The sequence below is a fragment of the Hippocampus comes genome, unplaced genomic scaffold, assembly GCF_001891065.2.
Source record: "Hippocampus comes isolate QL1 unplaced genomic scaffold, H_comes_QL1_v1.1 scaffold335, whole genome shotgun sequence".
Classification (NCBI taxonomy): Eukaryota; Metazoa; Chordata; class Actinopteri; order Syngnathiformes; family Syngnathidae; genus Hippocampus; species Hippocampus comes.
Window position 1 is genome coordinate 1311753 of NW_017805823.1, and position 15895 is coordinate 1327647.

A 15895-nucleotide genomic window follows, 5' to 3' on the forward strand; every position below is an offset into this window, starting at 1 on the left:
TTACTTCCCATTGACACAGTGTTAACATGCATGTTATGGTAACTCCCCAGTGAATGTTAAAATTCAGTACAGCTGTGCTCATTCGTTTTCATATCTTGTCAGAATTTGTGAATTAATAATATTCTTTTTTTTTAAGCGAAAGATGACGAAAGACTAAACGGGGACTATCTCATTATGTTCTTTATAGCTACGTTTTGTTTTATGATTGTGTTTATTTGCGATGTCTTTTAGTTAAAGTTGATTTAACTTGAAAATAAAATGTGTTTTTTTTTCTCATATATGTTTTCGGTCAAGAACGGTGCAGATCTTGAACATTTTGCCACGAGAGTATGTAAACGTATATGCACACAACTGTAATTCCGGATGGCACATTGTTAAAACGCATTTGTTGTAATAACTTCCAATAACAGAATGTTAAAATGCGTTTTCATTCCACACTGTTCAAGCCCGTATGTTGTAGTTACCAACTCCACTGACGCAATGTTAAAATCTATCTTGGCACAATGTTAAAATACATTTTAATTCCCAATGATTCCATGTTAAAATGCATGTTATGGAAACTATCACAGATCGACTTTTATGGCGCCACGATGCAAATGCTTGTGTTAAAGTAATTGCCAATGACACAGTAGAAAAAATGCATTTTAATTCCTCCTGACTCCTGCATGTTAAGGTGTATGTTCTGATAAGCGAAGTGACAAAATGTTGCAATCGTTTTGTGGTCTGTCTTGATGACAATCCTAAAGTCACAATGTAAAAATGCATTTTAACTCTGATTGATTAGATACTCCAAGCCATTTTCCATAGTATCTTCCAACAAAAAAAATATTTAAATTGCGCCTATGATAACGTTCCATGACAGAATGTTATCATTTTTTTGTAATTCCTAATAGCACAATAGTAAAATGCATCAGGTATAGTTCCACGGACACAATGCTGAAATGCGTAAATGACACAATTATACTGTTATCGTAACTCTTATTGTCACAGTGCTGACATGCTTCTAAATTCCATTGACACTATTTTTATCTGCATCTGTTATGATTACTCCCGGTGACTCAATGTTAAAAATGATTCCCATTGTTAACATTTTGAATAACAACACAATGCTCAAATGCATGTCATTTCCACTGACTCAATGTGAAGGACACTACAGTATATGTTGAAGTGCATCTTTTCGAGTCGTGTCGCAGCAGAAGAGGAGAGCGGGACTCTGGAGTGGTTTAGGTAGTCTCATGTTGTTGGGCTATATGTGACTTTCGTCCCACAACAGGAAACTGCCTTGATTACCTCAGTAAAAACTCGTCGAAGGTTGTGAAAAGTGACTTTCTATTCATTAGCAATTGTACTTATCAATAATTTGGCAGCAAGCAAATAAAACGCACTATACTCCCACAAGCGCCACATTATCTTTTATTATTGTGCGTAAAAGCCATGCTCGGTATTAATTAGATCTCTCTGGGGGGTTTGGGCAGAGCGACGTAACGTCCATTTATCCATGCAAGCATTTTTTCCCCACGTCTGCAATTTAAGACAAGCCAAATGAATGGGCATTGTTTGCAATGAAGAAGGTTCCAGGTTGAGGAGGAGAGCACAGACAAGGCCTCGGTTATGATCATTGCAGTCTGCCAGTTGCCTCGCCGTAGGAAACGCCGGATGCGTCTGCTTTGCGCCTCAGAAAGGACACAAAGGCCAGGCTTTATTGGGGGATATTTAGCTTAGACAGCCAGGTTGTAACCTTAAGAAAAACAACCCCAATTGCCCGTGATAAAAGGGGCCGTTATGGCACCCAAATAACCTCGCCCCACTTTCCTGTGTGCGCTTCTTTTGGATGGGCCCAAGGAGAGCAACAACCCTGCATTGGGCATCGTGGAAAGTGGCCCTGTAGCCTGCGTGACGTGTTTTGCGATTATAAATCCAAAAGAGCCTTTTTCAAACAGGAACGAGCTGGCTTTAATAGAATTATAACATTGGTCATTTTTAAAAAAGCTCATTTTAAAGCACAGTACTCATCATTTTCATTTTGTTATACGATCAAAATGTATTCTTAACACTCAGCATTTTTGTAAAATATATATTTTGTTTTCTGAAGAATTTTTAATATCCACTTGAAAAAGGCACACATTTAAAACAGCAATAACAAAAAAAACCAACACTTTAAAATACAAGTTTTACCGCCATGTTTTATTGTATTTACACATAATTTTTCATCCAACACTTTAAAATACAGGTTTTAACGCCATGTTTTATTGTATTTACACATAATTTTTCATTCAGAATGATTATTTCGTTTTTATTTTGTATAGAATTTTCTTCATAAATATTTTTTGTCTTACTTCCTTTTTTTTCAAAGAGGTTTCCAGTGGCAAACCAACTTGCACATAACCTTTAAATGCCTGTGAGTGTTTCACCGAGGCCAATTAATAACCCTTTTAGATCTTAATGAACTCCTATTTATTTGCAGGGACGTCTCGCTAGGAGGCTTAAACGTTACAAGCGCACCAACGAGCGCGTGCCATTAATAAATAAAGATCTCTTGACAAAAATCATAACGTTTATTGCTTATAAAAGCGAATACTACTAGCGCGGGCAGCCCTAATAAAGGCGAGGGAATTTGCTATTAAAATATGGTGGTGAAAAGGCTGGCTATTGACTTGAGCAGCAGCAGCACAGCAGCAGCAGCAGCAGGCTGATTTATTATTTATTGTTCTGTCCCACGGTCACGTGTTCGGGGCGCCCTATCCTTGCGTGGACAATGTTCACCGCGTCCAACTTGCATTGAGCGTCCAGCCGGGTGCACGACGAGGAGCAATATCACGCAATGACACGCCGCTTGCGCCACTTTGCGGGATTATAAAAGGATTTGCGTGGTTCTTCTTTTTTTTGGGAGGGGAGGTTTTTTTTTCTTTTTCCTATCGCCGTTGCCATGTCGACGCTGAGCTACTACGCGGACGTCCCCGAGCTGCAGGAGGATGTGCCGGCGAGGTTCCCATCAACCGCAGGGGTGGAGCAGGCGATGCTCGCCGAATATGGCGGACAGGAAGCTTGCCCTTTGCAGAAATCGTCTATTTTCGGCGCGTCTTGGGCTCCCATCGCGGCGCACCCGCCCAACACCGCCGCCCCGACTTACATCCATCACCACTACACCGGCAGCGGAGAAGGCGATGGCATGTTCGCGCGCTCCTGGGCCCTGGAGCCCGTGTCCGCACCCTTGTGCCTGACCGGACTACCGACGACGGCCGCCATGCATTACGAGATCAAACCCGAGCCCCTCATTGGAAGTGGAGAGTGCACAACTTTGGAGACGCACACACCTCTTTTGTCTGACGCGGAGGGCGCCGCGGCCCTGGCGGAGGTCCCCTGCGAGAGCACGTCCACGTCCAAGCCGACCGTGGAAAGCCCCTCGGCCGCGGACAGGAGGGAGATGGACGCCGGTAAGAGATGCCTTCTTTTTGTCTTATTATTATTTAGTGAAGAGGGGCTTGGCGGAGGCCTTGGCTCAAATTTGCTGCAGTTTTAGCGAACGTGCTAACTGGCGTTTTCCCTTCAGACACAATATTGAAATCAATTATATGCCTTTCCATTAGATGATTTGTACACTGTGCATCACGTAATCTGCGATGATTGTTAAAGGCTGCACATTTCCCAACAGATTCATCACCCAAAGACGCAGTGTTAAACTGCACCGCATTCCCCATTGACAAAGTGTGAAAAATTAATCTTTTGTAGTGATTCCCAACGTTAAAATGGACATGCACATGGCTCACAAATGTTAAAATGCATTTGAATAAACATCCAACGATATTGCATGCGATCCCAGACACAATGCAGCGTTTGCACAAATAAAACCACTTGCAGTGCATTGCACGTTCTTATTGCACAGTGGTCACCAAACTTCGGCCGTGGGCCAGAATGGGTCCAACTCAATTTTGTGTTGGGCCCAGTAACATTGTGTTTAGTGATGATCAAACGGATCACATCATTCTCTGTCTCGCTTTTTAAATTCCATGTTTACAATACACTCCATAAACTATAGCGCTCCAAAATAGTACCTAAATATGTTTCTTTGACCACTATTTTAAAACCTATTCTTACCCAGTGGTCTATAGCACCAAATGAGATATAAATTGTTCTGGAATATCAAGAAGTCCATGGTGTCATATAGAATCATTAAATAAAATTATCACCTTTATCCCCACTGGTGTGGAATGGTGCCATATGGAACCTGAGTTGCAATAGCACCTTTACCACCTTTATATATTTTGAGCATATTACTATTTTATACAATACAAAATAATTTTTCGAAGGAACCAAACGTCTCGACAAGGCAAATTTATTCAAATGATACTTTTCACATGCTCAGAAAATGTTTCAAAATAAGAGTCTGGTAGGAAACACACTTAATATCTTCCAATTAAGATAAGAAAATCTATGTATACAAATGAAATGTGGAAAACGTTCTGAAATGACTGCCTAAAAATTTTGATTTAAAATTATATATATATATATATATATATATATATATTCAAGAACCATTCATAGAAAAAGTAAATCCACACATGCAGCGCGTTTCAGAGGAAAAGAAGATAAAAAGCTACGTGAGCATCAGCTCGATCTCTTGTGCACGCAGACAACCCGTCGTCCAACTGGCTCCACGCGAAGCCCACCAGAAAGAAGCGCTGCCCCTACACAAAGCACCAAATCCTGGAACTGGAGAAGGAATTTCTGTACAACATGTACCTTCCTCGGGACCGCAGATACGAAGTGGCCAGACTGCTCAATTTGACCGAGAGACAAGTGAAAATCTGGTTCCAGAACCGCAGGATGAAGATGAAGAAAGACAACAAAGACCGGCGGAGAGACAGTTAAGTGGCATAATAATACTGATTCGAGCTGTGAGAGGGGTCGGTGGGGGTCCTACGGGTGTCTGTCCCTATTATTCTCAACTGTTACATACGTTGTCGTCTAAAGTTTGTGTTGTTAACTAATGTAGAATGTTTATTTCGTCTCTCTCATGTGTGTTTTGTAAAGTGAACTAGGAGATTTGTTGTGTTTTTTTTAATGCATGAAAAAAAATCATCGACTACCTGAATGTTTTTCAGCTACCTATTCGCAATGTTTACATTAATTATTATTTTTAGATGCTTTTTAGATGTTCTCTTATTGTGAAAGCAAAATGCACATTCAAAATAAATCGTCGGTGGTCATTTTTGACAGTATGTAGGGAAATGTAATGTGTATTGTACAATAGTCAACCAAAATTGACCGCTCTTATAGTGTATTGTTCTGTTCGCCCAAAGACGTATTTTAATTATTTCTATAAATATTTACGTGACTGAACTGAAAAAAAGAATGTATTAAAACATATCAAAAAAGAAAAACGTTGATTTTTTTTATTTACCACTGTATTTAATGGGACAATAATCAGATAATATCTATTCTATAATAGTAATAATAATAATAATAATAAGAAGAAGACTAACAACGATAATAATGAAAGATGCAGAACTGTTTAAAGTGCAAAAAATGAACAGGTTGTAGTCAATTCTGATGGAGTATTTTACAGGGACATAACTGGAAACGATACAAAATGTGGGACATGTGAAACTAATTTATTACAAATGTAATTATCTGTAAAATGTAATTTGTTTTGATCCTAGCGTGTTATTTGTTGTCTGGGCCTTTAAACGCCCCACGGCGGTGATGTCTCTTACGCCGTAAAGCGCAATGGCGGCAATCACATTGTGGCCTGTTTATAAGCTGTGAAAAGAGCAAAGCATGTCGAGACTGTGTGACAGCAGTAAAGCACACATTTCCAATGAGCCTCGGCCGAATATGGAAGATTGCTGCAAGATAGGCCGCTGATACACACACACACACACACACACACACACACACACACACACACACACACACACACACACACACACACACACACACACACACACACACACGCACACTGGGGGGATCAGAAGACCCGTCTAATTACTTTACAGCCATCTTCTAACAATTAGACATTGGGAGTGCAGTAACGTCCTGACATTCTTCCTCCCCATCCCATTTTATTTTTGTTTTGTTGCTGCAGAGAGCACACACACCTAAACACACACGCGCACACACACACACACACACACACACACACACACACACACACACACACACACACACACACACACACACACACCTAGCAAATTCAGTATACGCCATTTAAATGTTTGACCAAAATTAATGTAAACTATATGACGTCAGTGCTGTACGGCTTTAATTGTGGGCGATTTATTTTTTCGACGGAATTAAAAGCACAAGACAACATTTCTGCACGAATATTTTGGGTTGTGCTCAGTCCCGCTGCGTCGAAACGGCCAGCAGGTGGCGGCAGCGGCTCACTGCGATTGGTTACGGTTTTGATTTTTTTTTTTTCGCTGAATGACTCTTTCGGGGACATCATGGAGTCTAAACATTTCAGAGCGTTTTGAGCAAGGATGTGCAAACCTTTTTATTTGAGGGCCGCATGCAGAAAAATTTAACGATGTGTTGGCCACTTATATCTCCACAATGTATAAAAAAGTCCACGCACCCCTCTTGAAGTGTTTTTTATGATATGATAAATGGAATTAGCCCATGATAAATACAATACTGTACATAATTATTTATATAGTGCTTTCACAACAGCTGTAACTGTAACAAAGCGCTTTACAGAACATTTAACATAAACTGACAATATTGCAACACATAAAGAAAGAGGTATGCCAATTTAAATCATTACAAAACATTTCACACCATTACCGTGACCTATAAGCTGTACAATTCAATTGAATAATTAAAAAGACACATTTTCAGAGGGGAAGTAAAAATAAAATAACGGTGATATTGTGGTTGCGTAAGTATACACACTCTCTTATAACCAGGATCCGGCTGTGTTCAGAATTAACTGATCACATTCAAACTCATTTAAAAGTGCCTTTGATTGACTTCAAATAAATGTGCTTTTGTGCGAACACTGACTGGTATTTGGAACTGTTTATAATTCCCTCAACTTTCACAAAGGCCCCGGTTCCAGCTGAAGAAAAACAACAGCAAAGCATGATGCTGCCACTTGAATACGTCAGTGAAGGTATGGTTTTTTTTTTTTTTTTTGGTAATGAGCAGTGTACTTTTTGAAATTATGACCAAGAAGTTCAAACTTGTTATCATCAGACAACAAAAAATGGGTCAAATGTGTTATGATTTGATCTCTTGCCAGTGTGAAAGCCAACCAGAAGTATTGCGTTATTTTCATGAGTTTCGTAAAACACACTTTATTTTTTAAAAATATCATTCAGATTAATTTATGTGTTCAAGATTTATTTCTAAGTAAAATCAGATTACGGTGATATGGTCCATGGTAATTATGCGACCGCAATGATGTCATTACATCATAGTCAGTGAGAATCCCAAATAGGGTCTCGGGAATGACTGTATGATTCTGAACACAGCCTATGACAAAACACCAAACACAAAAATCTCCAGCCATCAAAAAAAAAGAGTATGTTATGATGATCTGGTCTGAATTTACTCCTAATTGTTTTTAGTCAATGTGACATCTGCTTTGTTTGGACAAATACAAAGCTTACATTCTGTTGTATGAAGGCAACAGATGGATGCACAACTTCATTGTGCCTTTTGCCATCTGGTGGAAGAGAATTGAATTGTTCTGCTTGTCACTGTACATCCTGGCATAGATAGATGAAAAAAGACAGATTATTTGTAGTAAACAATCATTTTTGGAGCAACTAAGTGACATCAAAGATCGCTCTCTTGTCACACTGGTGGTTGGGAATCACTACGAATCATGTGATGTAATGACATGTATTTGTGTCATTAAATTACGGTTCACTCAACCTCCTGGACAAGGGATTGTTAAAAATCTGTGAATGTTATGACTAACACAAGACATCCAGATAGTATACAGTATTTCTGAGAAATAAGACAAACATATTTGATATTTTAAATGGGAATCATAAAGCACATTGATACTCGTATGCAATGAACATGGAGTCAAAATTTGCCGACCTCATTATCACCCCCTCCCAGTAGTCTCTCTGCTGTACTTACAGCATGACTTGAGGTGATGGTAACGTTCAATTTTCATCATTTAGACATTTAGTAAGTTTTTCTGGAACAGCCCTTGATCATAGTGGCTATGCAGGGGAAAAAAACAGCACAAAATTTATCAAGATGTTGCTGGTGATGACCTTCTCTGCCCTTGGCCAGTTCATCAAAGCTCTTTGACAGCAGCCCTGAAAGATCCTGGAAGTGGGAGTCAAGTATTGAGCAGGTGGGAGTCCATTTATCTACTGTACAATCCTTGTCATCCTTTCTGATCAAAGCCAAAGTAGACACTGAACTTACTTGTTGGACTTATATGGCATTTTTGTCCAGTGTTTGTTTGGCTTCGTTTCTGATGAAGCTATGTATTTGCTTCAAAAACAGCATTCACAAAACCTTTATTTAAATCAGCAGAGATAAGTACTGCATGACATGAAATAACATCACTGCAGGTGAATAAGCCCCGTGAGAGTCTGTACAACACATGGGTTGAGCATACAATGTGTTGGCCATCACCTTTTAGGACCTCCATTGTGATGGTGTCGTTAAATTTGGTACATGAGCCAATGTAGAGCCCACTAACTTCTGGGAGGTATCCAATTTCCCTCCCACCAACTGACTCAGTCTGACACTTCAAAGTGAATATAACATTAGTACAGTGATACTCAAAGTGTGGTAAGAGTACCACCAGTAGTACTCTTACCACCAGTGGTACTCTTACAATGTGGTGTCAAATTCATGGTGCAAAATAAATAAATAAATAATACACCATGTGGAGCTTGTGGCACAATGGCTAACGCATCTGATTACGGATCAGTAGACGATAGGTTCAACTCCTGGCAAGTTAGGGTGGCCCGGTGGTCCACTGGTTAGCGTGTCGACCTCACAGTGCAGAGTTCAATTCCAGCTCCTGCCTCCCTGTATTGAGTTTGCATGTTCTCCCCGGGCCTGCGTGGGTTTTCTCCGGGTACTCCAGTTTCCTCCCACATTCTAAAAACATGCATGGCAGGCTGATTGAACACTCAAAAATTGCCCCTAGGCGTGTGTGTGAGCGTGGATGGTTTTTCGTTTCTGTGTGCCCTGCAATTGGCTGGCAACCGGTTCAGGGTGTCCCCTGCCTACTGCCCGAAGACAGCATGACCATTTCAAACAGATCTTGCAGTTCTATGAATCCAGTTGTGAGAGTCGATTCTTCTAAAGTGGTGCAATTTGAAATTCAATTAAAGTTTTCTGGAAAAATAGGGCTCCCAAAGTTGGACAAAAGGTGAAAGCATCATCATGTGTGACATCACGCTCCAGCAGATGTAGTAGTAAAGTCTTGCGTGCCTTTGGATGAGTGAGCATCTAAAATAATACTTTTGCTTTTTATTGGCCCTTTTAAGTGTCATGATAACCCCAAAACAGAAGTGTGTAGGAGTGACACCAAAGGGGGAATGTGTGATTATAATCATGGAACGAGGAATGAAACTTACGAAAGGAAAGTGGTACCCTCTGTCCTGGCTGCTCGGTACAATGTAACTACAGAGACTGACTTCAGTTATGATGAACAATGACGCTGCAATGTAAGCCGTGTTTGTGACGAGACTCACTTCCCAGGAATACAGAGCAATCCTGCTTCGGCACTGCCAAGTGTCATCAAATTTAATGGTGAGTACCAGTATACATAATTTGTTGTTTTTTAAGTTGATAAAAAACAGCTCCTGACCCAACGCATACCACATCAATGTGTATCTTATTTGTTTTACCAGAGTGGTGTAACTTTTTTTTTTTTTTTATACATGTTGTTAAAATAATGCTTAAAAATGTGATGCATGAAACTTCACATCAAACCTTGCTCTCTTCATTTACTGTATTGTCGCTCCTACGTCATACATCATCAAAGGGTCACTGATTTTCTTTTCTTTAAGTTTCATTTGGGGTTAGCTTGATCACAGCCGTTTCATTTGGGACCTCTTTCTATTTCCATAGGGAAAAAAAAAACCTTTAAGAAATGTAAACAACGTGAAGTGTAAGCAACATCCCAATTCCCTCATAGATTTTGTTTAACTGGTCATTGTTTACATTTTACTGTGTGTTTTACTGGGATCAATTCCAATTTTGTTGGAAGTAACACATAACCATACCTTTACGTCAGCATTAGAGCAATATTACAGTTAAAATGTTTTGATTTGTTCATCAATGATATGTATTGAATAATAAGTGAATGTGAAAACTGCATCCGCCATGTACGTTTGTAGTTTGCAGTCATCATAAAGAGCTCCAAAGTTAAGCATGTGTTAAAAAAACAACAACAACAACAATGATAAAAACCAAGTCTAAACCCCTTGAGCTGCTGGAAATTGACTGACACACACACACACACACACACACACACACACACACACACACACACACGCAAGCACACTTCATGCACGCAGCCACATATTGTTTTCCATTTTGAATAATCCCCCGTCTTACTTTATTTTCCCTCTCAGGCACGATATGCTTTGAATTATGCTGTTAAAGCTGCAAAAGCATATATCTGCTTATTGTAACTCACAACCTCAATCACGCCTCACAATGTCACACTTCGTAAACAAGCCTGTAAATAATCCAGTAAAATGATCTGAAGGACGAATGGGATACCCTGGTGTTGTTTTTGCAATTTTAATCTTCCACTGAAATGGATCACACAGACTTTACAAAATATCCACATGAATATTTTTCGTTGACAAGATTCCAATGGGTGACGTTGGCCTGGTTGCTTCCCGGATGTCTCCTGGTGTTTGGGAACAGACGGGAAATATGTCACACCTCCTACAACAAACCCACAAATTCATATACAATCGAAATCCATTTGTCCATTCTCAAGTGCATGAAAAAATGGTTCCTTCTATATGTCCAGTTCAAAACATATTTTTGTCATTGTTTTTGGTAATACTGCGTTATTAACGTTACATAATATTAAATGTTCCACAGGCTTGATTAATATATTTTAACTGTATTGTCAATATATGGCATTATGAGACATTTTCATCCACAATTTAAAGTGCATTCGATGTAGAATTCATAACATACTCGAGATACATGGCACCGCTAGGTGTAAATTATCTAGATTATTTTAGACAAGGGTGGACACAAAGATGCTGCGAATGAACTGCATTTAAAAAAAAGAGTGAATGGGAATGCCAACACCCACTCACCTCCACGAACAATATAATGCTGTTCCATTCGTTCAAAAATCACTTTTCGAATCCAGTTATTATTTTTTTTCTATCACCGTAGTCCTCGTTGCGAACGAAAAAATGTGCCCCCCACATCAATTTGTGTTGAGACAGACTTTTGCTTCTTATGTAAAAAAAATGATGAACACAAAAAAAAAAATCACCTTTTCAATCCTTATTCGCATGTCGAGTGGAGACCGGTCGTCCTCCTGTTTGTTTCTGCGGGTCACAACCTGATGTTAGGAAGTGTTAGATGCTTTAAATGTGTTCTTGGGGCACAGAGCTGTCACGGCGTTGAGCGAGTAAGATTGATCACATGCAGGCTTCTTTGTTTAGAGCCGTGCAATAAACAGCCCTCACATCCTTCCTGCACTTTTTTCCCCCTTCCTCTGCCTCACATTTAGCTCGAGTAGGCTACACTACTGAGCACCACAATGCTATAAAAGCACGGACAGATTCTGGAAGTGTGGAGGTGAAATATTACAGGGTGCACACTTGGAAATGATGGACACATTTCTTAGAAGGGCAAGTGAAATTGGATTGCATTTACAAATTTGTGTAGAAATACACCCCAAATCCAAATAATGTCATTCCACCTTCTGCGCGTCTATGCATGTGCTGTGTGTACATGTAAACTGTATGTGTTGGGGGAAGGGTATAGTCACGTGACGATGAAACCCTGTAAGAACGTCTCAAATACATGACAGTGTGCAGAACAAAGCGGGGGAAGGGGGCACATTTAGGGTAATTTAGAAAAGACTCCAGGGTGAATGAAGTCATATTTTACAATAGTTAAATCGTAATATGAACATCATGATTTTTTTCCCCCCTGCATTTAGATAAAACGTTGAAGATGGCAGGTTAGGACTTTTTCCTAGTAAAATGTTGCAGCCTGATTTTTTTTTCTTTTCTGGAAGCATTTTGCAGCAAGCACATTTTTTTCCATATAACATTACGTCTTTTTCTTAAAATATCAACTTTCTTTTTATAGCATTTGTCCTTGTAAAATTCCGACTTATTTCTTTACACTTCGCCATTAAGTTCTTCTTCTTGTAATATGATGCCTTTTCCTTATTTATAACTTTTCCATGTAACATTACAATTTGTTAAGTTATGGCTTCTTTTGCTTACTTTTTTTTTTTTTTAAATTGTGACTTTATGAACTTTGTTTTGTGAATAACTTCATTCTTGTAATGTTGCTTTTTCCCCCTCATAAATTTACTACCTTATTTTGTAATATTCTGACTTCATTCTGGTCTTGCTATTCCTCCAATTTTGCTTTCCCCCCACTGACTCTTTGCCGTCTAAACCCCCTAAAATGATGGAAAGTAATTCTAATTAAAACATTTCATTTTTGTCGAAGTGTGTTAAAACACAATCTAGATAATTTCAAACTCGATTTATAGCAAATATATCCTCGTGAACATGCATGATCCCCTTAGTCCCTCTCTCTCGCTCTCTCTCTCTCGCTCTCTCTCTCTCTCTCTCTCTCTCTTTCTCTCTCCCTAAGTGTATATTGGGGGAGGGGAGGGCACATAATTGGACCTGCATGGTGCACATTTTTGCATTGTAGTCTATCTATCTATCTATCTATCTATCTATCTATCTATCTATCTATCTATCTATCTATCTATCTATCTATCTATCTATCTATCTATCTATCTTCATGTATACACGTTGGAAATGCAGTGGGGATGTCACGTTGAGCATGTAGGCGTCTGCGTAGACGTTCTATTCTCCTAAAAACCTGTTTATAAGGGAGGTGTGTAAATAGAGCAGCACAGACGCGCGCAATGAGGCGTTACCCCTCCTCTCTCTCCCAATCAATCACAAGGAGGGACAGTGGCCTCTTTTGATTAAAAACGCCAAATTGTCATTGGGTGGATGCAATCATGTGACACGTCGGACGCTCTGATTCCGAGCCATGTCTTTTGGAAAGCAACAGTTCTTGGATTATAGAAATCCCCGAACGACTCTGTCCACTTTAGCGGTGTATAATTAATTTCACGAGTTTTAAATGACTCATCTCCCAAAAGCGGCTCGTCCGAAACCGAGAAGAAGAAGAAGGAGGAGGAGGAGATGAATTACGCATTTGGCCTAGAAAGTGGTTTTATCAACAGCCAGCCATCGCTCGCTGAGTGCCTGACATCCCTCCACGTCCGCGATGCGTTCCAGATCGCATCCATCAACAACTCGACGCTGATTCCTTCTCGTCCTTCGCGGGACCAGCTGGCGAGGGGCTCTAGAAGCCCACAGCATGCCGCAGCACCTTCCGTCGCCGCGCAGTACGCGTGGATGAAAGGGAAAAAAAGCACCAAGAAACAACAGACTCCTGCAGGCTCTCCTCCACTGCAAGGCGAGACAACATGATTGATAACTCCCATGTTAATAACTTCCATGTTATCTGCACGCCTGTAGCACAGACCTTACGTGGGAGTTTTTTTTAACCCGCGTGCATGATATGTACTTTAAATCATGTCTTTAAATAGTGATGGATTGTGCATCTGGCATTAATCTACGCATGTCATTCTGTCGTAAATCTTCTGTTGCATCACCGCAACTTTCACCTCATGCACATTTTCCAGGTCACAATTGTACTTTTTTTTATCCTTTTGTTTCAGCTTCACCAGAGTTAATAAACGAGGGCGGTTGTCCCGCCACGTCCTGCAGGGGGTTGAGGACGGCGTACACCAACACGCAACTTTTGGAGCTGGAGAAAGAGTTCCACTTCAACAAGTACCTGTGCAGACCCAGGCGATTGGAGATAGCCTCCTCGTTGGATTTAAGCGAGAAGCAGGTGAAAGTGTGGTTCCAGAACCGCAGGATGAAGCACAAAAGACAAACTCACTGCAAGGAGAACCGGGCGAGCGAAAGCAAATACGCGGAGGACTTTTTGGAAGAGGAGGCACAGGCGCTTCCTCCCAAGGGGGTGAGGTACTTCCAGCAAAATACTTTCGATTCACAACCCTGTCCTAATAGCCACAATGGCCACAATGATTCGACTTTGTGCACAAGTGAGAAAAATGTGAAAGCTCCTCCGAACACGAACTGCACGGCTCCCATCTTTGCGTTAACAATAGGTCCGGACAATGATCACTCCGCAGGCACGGACGACTCTTTGCCGGAACTTTACTTATGTCCCTCCTCGTTCTCCCCAAACTGGTCCAATTCGACCCAAAGTCCACGGCCTTTATCACCTGAAACTTTGGAGCTTTTCTCAGAAACACAACTGTGGACTTGCACAATTTGAGCTATTGAAGGGGTTTTGGTTTCACATGAATTTTCTATAAAGTGTTTATTGTCATGGAAAGTTATGTCATAAATGACATAAATAAGGTGAAGAAAAACAAAAACGACAGCTGACATGGACTTCGGGTATTTGATTTGTATACATACAGGCTATTTGTCAAGAAGAATATTTTTTTTCAGGAAATAAATCATATCAATTGAAATCAACTTTCATTTTCCTAATTAATTTGTGAATGTTTGTTTAAAACTATTTTTTATGTTTGAATATTTAAAACATCTTTTCAAAGGTCTCACAGAAAAAACTCAGAATGTTTCCTAATAGATGGTGCAGTTTAAGCTTCTGGATGTTCAAAGAAAGAAAAAAGACGATTTATGGTGAGATTCGCCTGCATGCTTGGAGTCAAGAAGGGCAAAAGCTACAACTTTTCTGCCTTCTCTAATTAAAATTCATTGCCAATAAAACTCACAGCAGTAATGGTGCTTGTTTATTGGCTTTTTCGCCGTGTAATGCCTTCTTTGAATTAAGTATGCTTGCACCACTGTGGTTCGCCAAAACTTCTTTAATGGTCAACAATACTTGGTAATTAATTAAAAGCTGATGCTTCTTCTAAAATTGTAAACAAGGGAAGTGAAAATATTTAGTTTTTATATTATTAGCTTAATTTTCAAATTCAAATGCATTATTTTAGAAATCCTACTTACATACTAAAATGAGAGAATATGAAGCCAGAGGAAGGATTTAGTGCTTCTCTATTTTCAAATTTAAAATGTTGAAACTATTGAGCTGGCGTTGGTTCAAATGACACAGCCGTTTTGCATTATTATTGTGCTACATTGTAACATTCATACACACACACACACACACACACACACACACACACACACACACACACACACACACACACACACACACACACACAGATAATGAACAATTCTACAAAAAAGAGGCAAAGTGCATGCTTCAAGCTGTTCATTGCCACTTCAAGTTAAGGTTGACTTCAAAACTAAAAATAAGACAAAGAGACTGACAAGTCGTGATGTTTAACCAAACTACACAACTTTGCCTTATTAAGTCTGCTAACTTGATGCTAACACATACTGCCAAATGCCATAGACAGGCTAATGAAACTATCATAAGTGTTGCTGTAATTGTTAACGATGAAACGAGTTACATTTGAACACAAGTGGTAGCAACACAAGCAGAGAGAGCTTACAACAATACTCACAGGAACATATTTATCCAAAAAAAATTACTTTATTGTATGGCTATCTTTGTGCTTCATTGTCAAAACTACATGAAGTACTTTTTTACTTATTCTACTGGTCTCTGGTGGCCTAGGCATACACCAGGAAGA

The 15895-nt window shown here is 39.8% G+C and overlaps 2 protein-coding genes across 2 annotated transcripts; both read left to right on the forward strand.

Annotated features, from left to right (window-relative positions):
• Positions 1 to 2529: 2529 nt before the first annotated feature.
• Positions 2530 to 5381, forward strand: hoxa9b (homeobox A9b). The gene is made up of 2 exons (XM_019886159.1): positions 2530 to 3434; positions 4631 to 5381. Exons 1-2 carry the CDS (start codon positions 2927 to 2929, stop codon positions 4867 to 4869), a joined length of 747 nt encoding a protein of 248 aa, XP_019741718.1. The 5' UTR covers positions 2530 to 2926; the 3' UTR covers positions 4870 to 5381.
• A 7390-nt stretch (positions 5382 to 12771) lies between these two features.
• Positions 12772 to 14698, forward strand: hoxa2b (homeobox A2b). Its single transcript, XM_019886156.1, has 2 exons — positions 12772 to 13647; positions 13913 to 14698. The coding sequence occupies exons 1-2, from the start codon at positions 13371 to 13373 to the stop codon at positions 14539 to 14541; spliced, it is 906 nt and encodes a 301-aa protein (XP_019741715.1). The 5' UTR covers positions 12772 to 13370; the 3' UTR covers positions 14542 to 14698.
• The last annotated feature ends 1197 nt before the right edge of the window (positions 14699 to 15895 follow it).

Excerpts from the sequence above, each read along its gene's own strand:
- hoxa9b (XM_019886159.1), top strand. The coding sequence starts at position 2,927 with ATGTCGACGCTGAGCTACTACGCGGACGTCCCCGAGCTGCAGGAGGAT. Across the intron at positions 3,435-4,630 it reads CAGGAGGGAGATGGACGCCG|ACAACCCGTCGTCCAACTGG; the intron begins GTAAGAGATGCC and ends TTGTGCACGCAG.
- hoxa2b (XM_019886156.1), top strand. The coding sequence starts at position 13,371 with ATGAATTACGCATTTGGCCTAGAAAGTGGTTTTATCAACAGCCAGCCA. Across the intron at positions 13,648-13,912 it reads AGGCTCTCCTCCACTGCAAG|CTTCACCAGAGTTAATAAAC; the intron begins GCGAGACAACAT and ends CTTTTGTTTCAG.